General features: G+C 42.1%; 1 protein-coding gene across 3 annotated transcripts in view; it reads right to left on the bottom strand.

Annotated features, from left to right (window-relative positions):
* ARHGAP10 (Rho GTPase activating protein 10) overlaps nucleotides 1–12,348 on the bottom strand; it is a 1,108,509-nt gene that overhangs the window by 72,643 nt on the left and 1,023,518 nt on the right. For all 3 annotated transcript variants that reach the window (XM_086962271.1, XM_086962272.1, XM_086962274.1), the window contains one exon: nucleotides 4,738–4,829. In XM_086962271.1, the coding sequence (XP_086818397.1) occupies nucleotides 4,738–4,829 (92 nt within the window). The remainder of the gene's footprint in view (nucleotides 1–4,737; nucleotides 4,830–12,348) is intronic.

Genomic DNA, 12,348 nt, shown 5'->3' with positions numbered 1-12,348 from the left:
TTGCAACAGAATGGACAGGTATTCCTCTGAAATTTGATCTGATGAGGAGGGAAGATTTGGCAGCAAAGAAAGAAAGGTTAGGACATAGCCATGAAGAACAATTTGAAGAACCCATCTGCTGAACGTGATGGATAGCCACCATAGGAGAAAGTGCTGGATCCTGTCCCCTACAAGGTGGTGGTGCACCACTAGTGGCAAGCTAAAGCGACATGGTGACTGTTGTCGCAGGGGAACAGGACTGAGAGGACTGGTGTCCTTGGTGGCATGCACACTGCCTGGTAGATCAAAGTCTCCAGCCTCAAAAGACAGCAACAGCAGGGGAGACAGATGTTGTATATACTCAAGTTCCCTGGAATAGCCTTGGAATTTTCTAAATTGTTGAGGGAATGGTCAGGCCAGTGTAAAAAGATCTAGACAGCATGTCATTGCCCTACTTTCTTTGACATTTTCCTAGAAAGAATCTGCTTTTTTACCGAATAGGCCCGAGACATCAAAGCCAAATCCACATGAGAGGCCTGTGAATATCCAAAGAATCATTTGAAGAGCATTCACGCATGGCTGAGGAGCACCATACTAGTAACAACTGCCCTTTACAAACAGTCAGTAGTATCAAGATCAGCGCGAATCACACTTTTACCCTCTTCTTGCCCATCCTGAATAGTTTGAGCCAGATAGGCCCCAAGGGCTTCGGGCCACCAGGAGGATCTGTCTGGCGATGTTCCAGAGAGTATGATCCCCTTCCCCCTAATTTCTTTAACACCTTGGCTGCTATGGGGTTTTCCCCTCCTGTGCTGCATTCATTCAATCACCATTGTTCATGACAAGGTCAGCTCGTCAAACGCACAGCGCAAGTAACACCCATGAGGAGATGACCTTGTCATGAGCATGGAAGGGGTTAAAGAAAAGATAAGGTCACTAGTCCCACCATGAACCAAGATTATGAATGCCTCACTCCTTCAAGGTGAGATCCCTGACTGCCTGAAGTCCGGTCTGGTTCTGCCTATTCTCAAAAAACCTATGCCTGACCCAGAAGATTTGAATAATTTCTGACCAATCACAAACTTCCCAACTCCTAGCAAAACTCTTTGAGAAATGTGTTCATGAACAACTGTGTAACCACATTGAGGAATTCCATCTTCTTGATCAATTCCAATCTGGCTTCCGCCACGGCCACAGCACCGAAACAGCCATCACTCATATAGATGATGAAGCTCTCATAATGCTCGACCAGAAAAATCCTGCCTATTTGTACTACTTAACCTCTCATGTGCTGTTGACACTATCAAAGATGATAAACTACTGATTCTTCTGGAATGTAGAATGGGGTTCTCTGGCTCAGTATTAAAATGATTTGTTTCTTTTCTCAATAACAGATCTCAGAGAGTCAAATCCAATCAAACACTATCAAATTCCAGTCCGTGCACTCTGGGGGTGCCCCGAGGGTCCTCTCGCTCTCCCACACTTGTCAACCTATTCATTGAACCTCTTGCCGAAATACTCAAAGCATCTAACATCCAATATCACTTATATACGGATGACACCCAGGTGTTCACGAAACTCTCTTCTCCTGACGATATCAAGACACTTAACGGAACCCTGCATGAAACTCAAAATTGGTTAACCTTCAACCACCTCAAACTGAACGCCCTCAAAACGGAATTCCTCCTTATCTCACTGAACAAGGAAACCACCATTGTGGAGAAATATTTAAAAAATGTCTGTGCTCTCAACTGCACACCACGCATCAGACTCTATTAAATCGCTGGGAAAAGTGCTGAATAAGAACTTAAACATGCAGGATCACATCAGCGCATCTACCAAAGTAGCGAACTTCCTACTAAACACCCTAAGCAAACTAAAACCCTTCCTTACCCAGGACAACTTAAAATCTACTGTGCAAGCGTTAGTCATCTCAAGTTTAGAATACGGCAGTGCAACCCTCTGCGGCCTACCACGATACAGATGGGCCCCTCACAGGGCATCACTGAATGCTGCGGCAAGGCTCATCACAGGCTCCAAGAAAACAAAACACATTTCTCCGGACCTGAAATCTCTAAACTGGCTTCCGTTTGAGGCTAGGATTCAACTAAAACTTGCATGTATGACACATAAAGCACTGCGTTTCAACACTCCCCTCTACCTTTCAAATAAGCCAGAACTATCGGGCGGGCCCTTTCCTCAAGGAGCTCCAATACCTTGCTGCTCAAACCTAGGAAATTAAAAAAAATAAAAATGTACAATCGATCATTCTCAGGTATTGCCACGAGAATCTGGAACTCCCTGCCTGCAGAAACTAGATTGATTCCATCAATGTTTTCCTCCAAAAAGGAAGTGAAAGCTTTACTGATGAGAACATCGTTAAGTTAGATCCTTTTGTCTTTCCAGACTGATCTAGTGGCTCCTACGAGCCCAGGGCATGCTCCTCCTCATCTAGTCTCACAATGACTCTTCTTGTTTTATTCTACTCACATGTTCTTCTGTTTTCCTGTCATGCACCGCGCTCCTTACTTTGTTACTTGGCAATTGTAGGTTCCAAATACCTGCCTCTATTTTGTCACTACATACCTGTGTTTATTTGTATATTTCGCTGCTTTTCACCCAAATGTCTACCTTATGTGTTCCACATCTCATCTGTAAAGCGCTCCGATACCCTCTAGGGTCATATTCGCACTATATAAAACTTTAAAAATAAAAATAAATAAATACATGTGTATAAAGGGCCCAATAAACAAATTGCGCTGACCAACCTCAATGCTAGCTTAGCAAAAGAGAACATTTATTTTCCAAGTGCCTCAATTCTCTGCTTGTCGAATTACCCCCGCAATGATACAATTTCTTCCACTGAAATTCCAAATGGCAAGTTTGACCCTGTATGAGAGGAATTATTAAGATACCTGGCCTCTAGTGAGTCTATGTAAAAATGTCACTGTCATAATGAGAGGGTAATTCACCCCCACTATGACTATCTCTGGGTGGTGGCAAGGTTTAGTCAGAAACAGAGCTAAAAAGATAATGAAGCTTCTGATGATGCATCCACTGTAGTAGAGCCATAAGAGTAGAATCAGACTGTATGGTGGCTGGTTGTACTTTAGTAATTTCACAGCACGAAATCGGCAGAGATTGTGCTGAAGTTGGTTCCGGGTCACACATTGGAACAGCAATGGATCCTCCTCTGGTGACGGAGAACATGGCATTGATGAGAAAGGGACTGGAGCAGGTCCTGGAAAAGGAGGGGAGTTCGATACAGAGCCCATAACAGGTCCAAAGGGTACAGACAGCACTGAGGATGGATCCACCAGTGGTTATCACACGGGGGGCCTCTGCAGATCCTTGGTGTTCAAAGGCAAACCAGAGGGTACCAAAGTGTGCCAAATATCTGCAACATGGACCTTTTTAAAGACGTTGAACTGCAGTTGCGTCGCCAATGGCCAGGGAAATTCGGGTGCACTGGGACCAACTGAGCAATTGCGTCTACTAACAGAGATCTGTGGGGAGACTGATTAACTTTGTGACACCCTTGTACCTTCTCTTAAATAGAGAGGGGCGGGATGAGATCAAGTCCCAGTTTGCTTTCTTGTGTTTAGGTTTGGACTTTGACTTACTGAAGGACTTCGTCTGTAAGGTGGTCTCTTACAGGTTCAACCTTGAGAGCGAGTCCATGTCCTGGACTTGGAGCGGGACTTATGTGAGGCCCATTTATTCTTCTTGTGCTCAGCAACATACAACTTTACTTCTCAGCCCTACATCATGTTCAGGTACATGAGCGCCCACTTGTTGGATGACTGAGTCGTGCCCTGAGCCCATACATCAGAGAGACACCTCGTGCACGTCTGGGACGAACATCTGCTTTCTATGGTCAAAGCATGGTTTGAAACTGGTAGTTTTCGGAGGGAACATCGTTTCCTAGCACAGTGGAGTTGTGCGTTTTAGGAGTCACCGGAAACCTGAAGAAATTGGGAGTGTAGCTTCAGATCTTCATCAATAGGCACAATAAGAAAAGAACGGACATCAGCATTCAGGGTTGCCAATTATATGTAAGCTCTGTTGCATTATTTCTGGCGTTGCGTAGTGAGTACGGAGCTGCATAGGGCCACCAAGCAGTATGCAGAAGTATTGCTGGAACACTTCTGTATCCACTATGGTGCCAGGAAAATATTGGAAATTTGAGCACTCTGTGGTTGGAAGTATCCATGAGAAAGGTATTACTGTCTCATCTTTGGAAAAGCTTCAAAATTACTTGTTGGAAATGGCTGGAACTGACCAAAAATAGTTGTAATGCGGCAATTAGGTGTGCCTGGGGATGGTATTGACTGGGAAATTCTAAAATAAAAATAAAAATAATGAAAAAGTAAAAAAACTCACGCAAGGCACGGGGGATATTGCTGAAAGTCAAGATACGAGATGGGGACCTCAAAAGAATTTTTGAGGCAAATGGATATAATTGAGATTCTTTTTAGATTAAAATTCAAGGATATGCCATTTGGCACACATGTAATTTGCTTGTATGTTTTCTTCACCGATCTAATTTTGATTTCGAATCCCATTATCTGCACAAGAATGATTTAGTGTTTTTTCTTTGTGACTGCATTTTGTTAGGGTGCATTTTATTGATTTCAAGCATATCTCATTCAAGTTGCTAGCGAAAGACTGTGCGATCCAGATTTCTCTTCTATTACGATGCATCTCTGAATATATACAGTTATTAAAAAACAATAGCAATCATTTCAGCATACTTACCATCTTCAAAAATGGCCCCTACTTGAAATGATAGTTCAGTAGCATGTTCTGCTTCACATGGATAAACTGCTCTTGCCTTCTTGTTGCCAACACTAAAATGTAGAAATTAATGTAAACAAAAATTAATCTTTTTTCTCCAAAATGTTGACTTTTAATATCCCTTGTGCATGCAGGAACAAAAACTTGAATCACAATCACAGGCGATCTCCAGGCTATACCTCTTGTTACGGTCCCATTCTGACCCCTTCAGAAAAGTTCAATCGTTGTGGGGAGATGACCATCTGAATTGATTTGAATTTGTATTTATTAAGCGCAACATGCTCACAGAAGATTTTCTAGGTGCTAAAACCGGATTATAACTGAAAACAGTAAAAGTGGTGAAGATATTGGAAACCTATGACTCCAGAGTTACCACCCCGTCTAACTTGACGAAACCTGGGTGGTTGTACAATGGAGGAGTTAGTTGATCTTAAAGACCTAGTCAGAACATAATACGAAATTTGTATACTGCTCTATGACTAGGGAGATGTCCATCGTAATGCTGTCCACAGAACCTGCAGGAGTAGTTTGCATTACCATAGGTTTTTGAACTGCACAACATAACTTTCTGCACTGATTTCACCTATTCAGACGTTCCTTCTGTTAGTCACTTAGGTTTCAACTAATGCATGGTTTATTTAGACCTGCATTGTTGGTTTTACAATCATCGAAAACAGGGCTGCCATGGACCAGCTTCATTTGGGAAACTATTGTAGATTTAGTCACACAAAATATGACCAGCACATGGTTACTAGTGAACTTCTTTTAAGCAGCAACAGGGTAGATAAAACACTGTTGTTTATAGTGATGGCCAGGAAGAATGTCATCTAAAGATCAAACAGCCCTCAATGTCTCCGTGACTCGTGATTATAAGCTCTGAAAGACTTTAGTCTTTTTCAAGAATCACGGCGGATTGTACTCGAATTCCTTGAGGTATGAGCAAGATAAGACACTTTCTCAATTTGAGGGAGTGTTAAATGTGACAGGAGCAACTAGTGATCTAGATGCAGCCTTTCATTGGATTATGTCCCTGCCACCATTTTATTTATTTCCTTCCCCCCCACCCCCAATCTACGGTAAATCACGGTTCACGTGTATTTACACCCCTGTCTATAACAGGACAGGGCTATGGAGTGTGTTTTAGTGTTGTTTACACTCCTCTTGCTGAATTATTAAGTTGTCTATGAGAATTGATTTTAATGTGCTATCGTTTATAAACTATTAAAGAACAAAATCCACAAGGCTGTTTCTAATCAGTAACATCTTCCACTTTTATTGCACGTCACACAAGACTTCGGAGCAATGAATAACAACCCTTGTGTTGGTCATGGATGGTCTTGGTACTGAAATTTGGGAAACCATTCCCAGGCCTAAATTACATGTTAGTAACAAAAGTGAATACACATACTGTGTATACACATATATGTGATATACAAGTGCATAATGTATGCAATACATATATACATTCAGCATTAAAATTCAGACTGGAATTGAATTAGTGGGCTTACTTATGGTAGAGTTTGGTGAGGACTTGGACCAATGACCAGTGAACCATAAATCCATTTGGTTGCCATCCACAGAATAATAACTTTCTTGACATTCACAAACACTGAGGAATATATTTCCTACAATTACCATAGCGCATAACTTACACCCAAATTGATACCGCCAAAGGAGCGGGGATTGAGGAAGTAAACCGAAGCACCTAGATTTGTCAGAATATGAGCAGGCGCAACATTGTTACAGAAAAACGCTATAGTAAAAATTCAAAAATTCCACTTTGATCTTGAACTCACGGGTTATTCACACTTTGTACATGATGTTTATAGACAGTTTGATAAAATAAGGGTAAATGTCCATTGCACGCATATGCGGATTACTACACACTAATGTAACGGGAATGTAGGCAAAAATATGTAAAGTGAGGTGTCCACTCCATTTATTACACATCTTTATCTATACTCATAGGATTGGAATTTTATCGCATATGGAGTTTTGAGGGTAAAAGTGGTATTTTTAATGTCACTATAACTTTTTTTACATGCTACTTTTTTATGATACAAAATGTTTAAATGTATTGTAATTCAGTCCTTAATTTGTGAAAGAAAGAGTGCAGGTGCTTGAACATCTGCTCAGAAGCTGGCGGCCAGTGCAATTAAACGTTAGTGCGCCGAATAATAAAGTTGGTAATCTTTAATCCACTACCATACACTCCCTGCCCATTTTCTTGCCTTTGCAGGTTCCTGCTTTCTGTTTGTGATGGTTTTTGAAGTCTTTTTCTTCCTCCGTCTTTGCGATCTGTGAGTTTTTCCTCTCTTGCACTAGACAAATGTCCATACGAAAAAATAAGTGCTGGGCCTAAAAAAATATGTGCTGGTGCCCTCCACTGACAACCACCAACTCGAATTACGCACTGGTAATGCTGGATATTAGGTTAGGAGTTGATGAAAAAAAATGCTTTCAGAAACTACAATCTTAGCAACTATCTTGAAACCAAAAACTTTTCAATTAAGTGGAAACTCTAAGTTCTCATGTTATATACTTAAAAGTATTTTTTTCCTTTGGAAGATAAAACAGTTCTATGGTGAAATGATATCCCTTTGATTGACTATACCCATATTTTGCACTTTTATGAAAACTTTACTGATCTTATATGAGCTTTCAGCTAGCTCCTTTCATCCAATGGTCTATTATAATGTCATTGACAGTTTTCTTCCACTCACTACAGAATGGAGCAGTGGATCCGCCCACTTCAGCCATTGGCTACCTTCACTGTGAATGACCGTGTTCCTCTCTTTCAAAAGAAGCCCATCCACAGACAAAGTAGTTCCAATACGTTTAAGAGATACTATGGCAATGTGTGTTTTTTGCAACAGAATATAATTTTTTGTTTGCATTATCTCAAGATTTTTTTGTTAGGATGAAGAGTGCCTGGCAGGTTCCCCAACTATAAAGCTTTTAAGAAACCATGCCATAACACGCATTGGCAAAGCCAAACAGCTAGTGGGCAATTGCAGCCCTATTTGCTTTGCCAGAATTGGTTGTCCTTGAGGTGTCTAAAGTTAAAACATATAACACGAAACGTCTCTGAGTAATGCATGAACTTTGGATAGAAAAAGTAGGACGCAGTGAGCGGGGACAGCCTGTTTCTGACATACAGTCAATGAAAAGGCTTTGAACAGTGACTGATGTTTATGGGAGACTCGGGGGACATTTATTTTAGACAATAGAGAAGCACACAATAGATGGCAGAGAAAGAAAACAGGTATAAAGATGGGCTGGGAGTGTCATGAAAAAGGATTCATTTGGTTATTTCAGAGCCTCTGCAAAATACCTCACAACTGTACTGTTCGTTGAGAGTACATTTTAGCAGCACCGCATAATGCCAAATTAGGTTCCCATCAAGATGCTCAACACAAGGCATCTGCTTTTACAAGACAAAACTATTTACATTTGTTATCTCAACCTTTTTATATGTACTATCTGACAGCATTCAGCTGGACGGTTGAACAGGTTCCACAGATACTAATGGCGCTGTTCTGTAATGCATCCTTCAACATGTGCGAACACCACGGGCTCTTACAAATGCTTTCTACTGGAACAGTGTATTGAATCTAAAGAGAAGGGAATTCAGGTTCATTTTGTATAGAAATCTGTTTAGGAGGAGTGGAGAGAGACGCACATCAAGGTGCCACTGCTTTCAGCAAATGCAGTATGGCTGTTTCAGTCGCACCACCACTGGCTCACAGTACTTCGATAGGATCAGGGCTCAGGTCCTAAAAAAAAAAAAGAGGGGGGAGGGGGACTTACGCAGTTAGGCAGAATGGGCATTACATCACTGTGTAACGTCAGAAAAAGTGACATCACTGTGTGTGACATCACAGGAAGTGACATCAGATGTTAAGGCCTCACATATGTTTAGCAGGCCTATCATGTTTAAATTTGAGTACATTACAATATTTAACAAATGAGATTTTGCATTTGGGTTGTGCCAAAATATTTATGCAACCCAGGCGCAAAATCTGGGCCTCAATTTATAATTTTTTTTTTAATCCGGTCACAAAGAAATCGGCAACAAGGAGAAACATGGCACTAAATCTCTTCTGCTTAATTGGCTGCAATGTCTGTATTTTCAAATATCTTACGGGGGTAAGGCACTTACTGCAGAGATCTTTGTGCGCCAGGTAAATCTCAGGGAATAATAGTAATGGCAGCATAACGTATTTGCTAGAGAGATCTGTGTTTTTCCTAGTCCCTGTTTTGAATCAAAGTAGGATGTAAGTATAACATGTCTCTTGCAAAGCACATTCTGTAATACACAGATGACAGATTTTTATTTTATGAAAATGGGTAAGTGTCTTACTGCTTATAAGATAGAGGTAATTTTGTTACTCACAATCCGTCTAATATAGCACAGTGAGGTATGAAGGACATGAGGCTCCTACACCTTGAAACACTCACTATTTTATGTAACACATCCTTCATATTGATGTACACACATATTATTAATTGTCAATGTATAATCTGTATGTGTGATGTACAGTGCTCTGACAATGACTGGGCAGGTGGCAACAGTGGTTGGGAGCTGCGCAAGTCTCCTGGGGCAGCGCCAGAAATTGGTTCCTATTCTTTCGTTTACAAGTATGCGAACAGTGGTGGCTGCATTGATCATGTCACTGTTGAATTATGGCAATGCTTTGTACATCGGCCTCCTCAATAAGCTGCTGGGAAAGCTCTAAGTGGTTATGAATGATGCTGCAAGACTATTGTTCAAGCTACCACACGGGTGCCTGCTAAGCCACTGCTGCAACAATTGCATTGGCTGCCAGTCAAACAGAGGGCCAGGTTCAGAGGCCTGTGCATTGCACACAACTCATTTTATAGCATAGTATCAGCCTATATTGAGGAACGGCTGAGGCACTACGTGCTTGGATGCGGTCTTCACTCCTCTGAGGCGATCTTGCTGACCTGTCCATGGTTTAACAAAACTACCTTGGGCGGTTGGGCATTTTCAGTTCTGATACCACATTTCTTGAATGGATTATTGAACAGTTTGAAGAGAGAAACCACTCTCCTCCCCTTTCGGAAGAGACTGAAAACAATTTTATTTGAACAAACTTTCGCAAGAGATTGATTTTCTCATTTTAATAGTATCTGTTGCAACATGTTCTCATAACCCTTAAAAGCATCAAGAGACCTGTAGTATATGTGCACCATACAAGTGCTACTAAAAATAATATACCTGTGCATTGGGATGAGTAGTGGCACTACCCACCCCAAGCAAGGTCTCCGAGCACTTTAATCACACATACACAAATAATTTAAATACCACTATTTTGTTATATTTTTTTATAGAGCTTTAGCACTACTGTAGTCCTAAAGCGCTATAAAAGAAATAAAACAAAATAGCAATATTTAAATTGTTATTTGTGTAAATACTGGGGTGACCAACACGTCTGACATTCTTACTGTGTATGAACATCTGTTTCATCCAGTGCGATCAATGAGGTGTACGCTGCCATGGAATCCATTGGATTCAGAAAAGGGGGTGGTGATGGACAGAGTTTCTGAATTAAGCAGAATACTCCTACCCAGTCAACAGATAATAATAATAATAATAATAAAGACATTTGTAGAGCGCATGGATAAAGGTACGCCATCTCGGCGTGTCCCCGCGCTAAAAAGAGAGAGGAGAAAAGCTCATTAAGGGGGAGAGGACAGTGCAAGGCCTAGGGCAATAAGTAAGCTATATGGAGAACAGATGAGTTTTAAGTTTCCGTCGGAAAATAGTTTCTGAAAGGCTCCAGGCGGAGATTGATGGGAAGTTTATTCCATGCTGTGGCAGCTGCCACTCTGAAGGACCGACCTCCCATTTTTACTCTCCTGTAGCGGTGGGTCACAAGCGTGCCCATACCGCTAGATCTCAGTGATCTGCGTGGTTCGTACCTGGTAACCAGACCGGTCAGATAGATCAGGGCTTGATCCATCACCGTTTTTTAGCTCACTGCACCAGCTCAGAACCTGGCTATATGCAAATTAGTCTGTCCCTGGCCCAGTGCATCATGGGAACAGGGCAGACCAAACTACCAAGCCAATTCTTTTACTGGAAAGGAAACAAGCTTCCGGGGACCGGTTTCTGGCATTACAGCCGTCTTCGGCCCGGCTTGCTTGAATCCTGATGGTGCAGTGAGCAAGGGACTCACATCTGAGCATACCCTTCCACGCTTGTGGTGGACAAAACGATTCAGAATAGGGGGTGGTGATGGACAGAGTTTCTGAATTAAGCAGAATACTCCTACCCAGTCAACAGATCAGGGCTTGATCCATCACCGTTTTTTAGCTCACTGCACCATCCCAGCTCAGAACCTGGCTATATGCAAATTAGTCTGTCCCTGGCCTAGTGCATCATGGAAACAGGGCATGCCAAACTACCAAGCCAATTCTTTTACTGGAAAGGAAACAAGCTTCCGGGGACCGGTTTCTGGCATTTAAGCCATCTTCGGCCCGGCTTGCTTGAATCCTGATGGTGCAGTGAGCAAGGGACTCACATCTGAGCATACCCTTCCACGCTTGTGGTGGACAAAACGATTCAGAAAAGGGGGTGGTGATGGACAGAGTTTCTGAATTAAGCAGAATACTCCTACCCACTCAACAGATCAGGGCTTGATCCATCACCGTTTTTTAGCTCACTGCACCATCCCAGCTCAGAACCTGGCTATATGCAAATTAGTCTGTCTCTGGCCCAGTGCATCATGGGAACAGGGCAGACCAAACTACCAAGCCAATTCTTTTACTGGAAAGGAAACAAGCTTCCGGGGACCGGTTTCTGGCATTACAGCCGTCTTCGGCCCGGCTTGCTTGAATCCTGAGGCTTCCCATTGGTTATTAGTATGGGCAGGGTTATATTGCAAGTCTCCGACTTCAGCCCACTGAAGATTATTCGTATTTTCAGCAATAGGCTCTTTGGATGCTTGGAGAGCTGACCCCTCATCCCCCCCTCTCCCCCCCCCCAAAAAGGAGAAAATACTTAATTCCAACCAACAGGTACTGTAATACGTAACTGTTACTTGACATGGTTACTGACTGCCTTACTGTCAGGAGACCAGTCAATACAGGGTACTAGTAAACCCATTTACGTTCTTTTGTGATTTAGTTATTATGGAGAGACTGGCGCTGATGGATTGTCGATATGAACTGCTGGGACATTGATATATTATGTTACCAGCATTTAGTAATGCTGATGATGAGTAAATGAAAAGGATGCAAAGAAGCAATTTTCTAGCGCTCCGAGTCCACGGGACCTTCATGCATTATACTCTAGTCACATGACGCATGTTTGAAGTTAAAACAATGCCCATTGGTCATTCGATATTCGAACCCATTTCACCGAACCAACTCGGAAGTGGCTACCGATTACTGACTGCGACTCTTTTTCCAGCAACACGATCGTAAGTACCATCCCTCCACCGAGACCTACAGGAGACTGCACTCTTGCTCACTATTGGCCCGCACGCGTTTTCCTTTTTTCCTTACTCTTCATGTTCATGCACCGTTCTTGTTATCCTTCACTCG

The sequence above is a fragment of the Lissotriton vulgaris genome, chromosome 3_1 (assembly GCF_964263255.1).
Source record: "Lissotriton vulgaris chromosome 3_1, aLisVul1.2, whole genome shotgun sequence".
Lineage (NCBI taxonomy): Eukaryota > Metazoa > Chordata > Amphibia > Caudata > Salamandridae > Lissotriton > Lissotriton vulgaris.
Note: the sequence above shows the minus strand (reverse complement) of the source record. Positions and strands in the feature narration are given on the sequence as shown.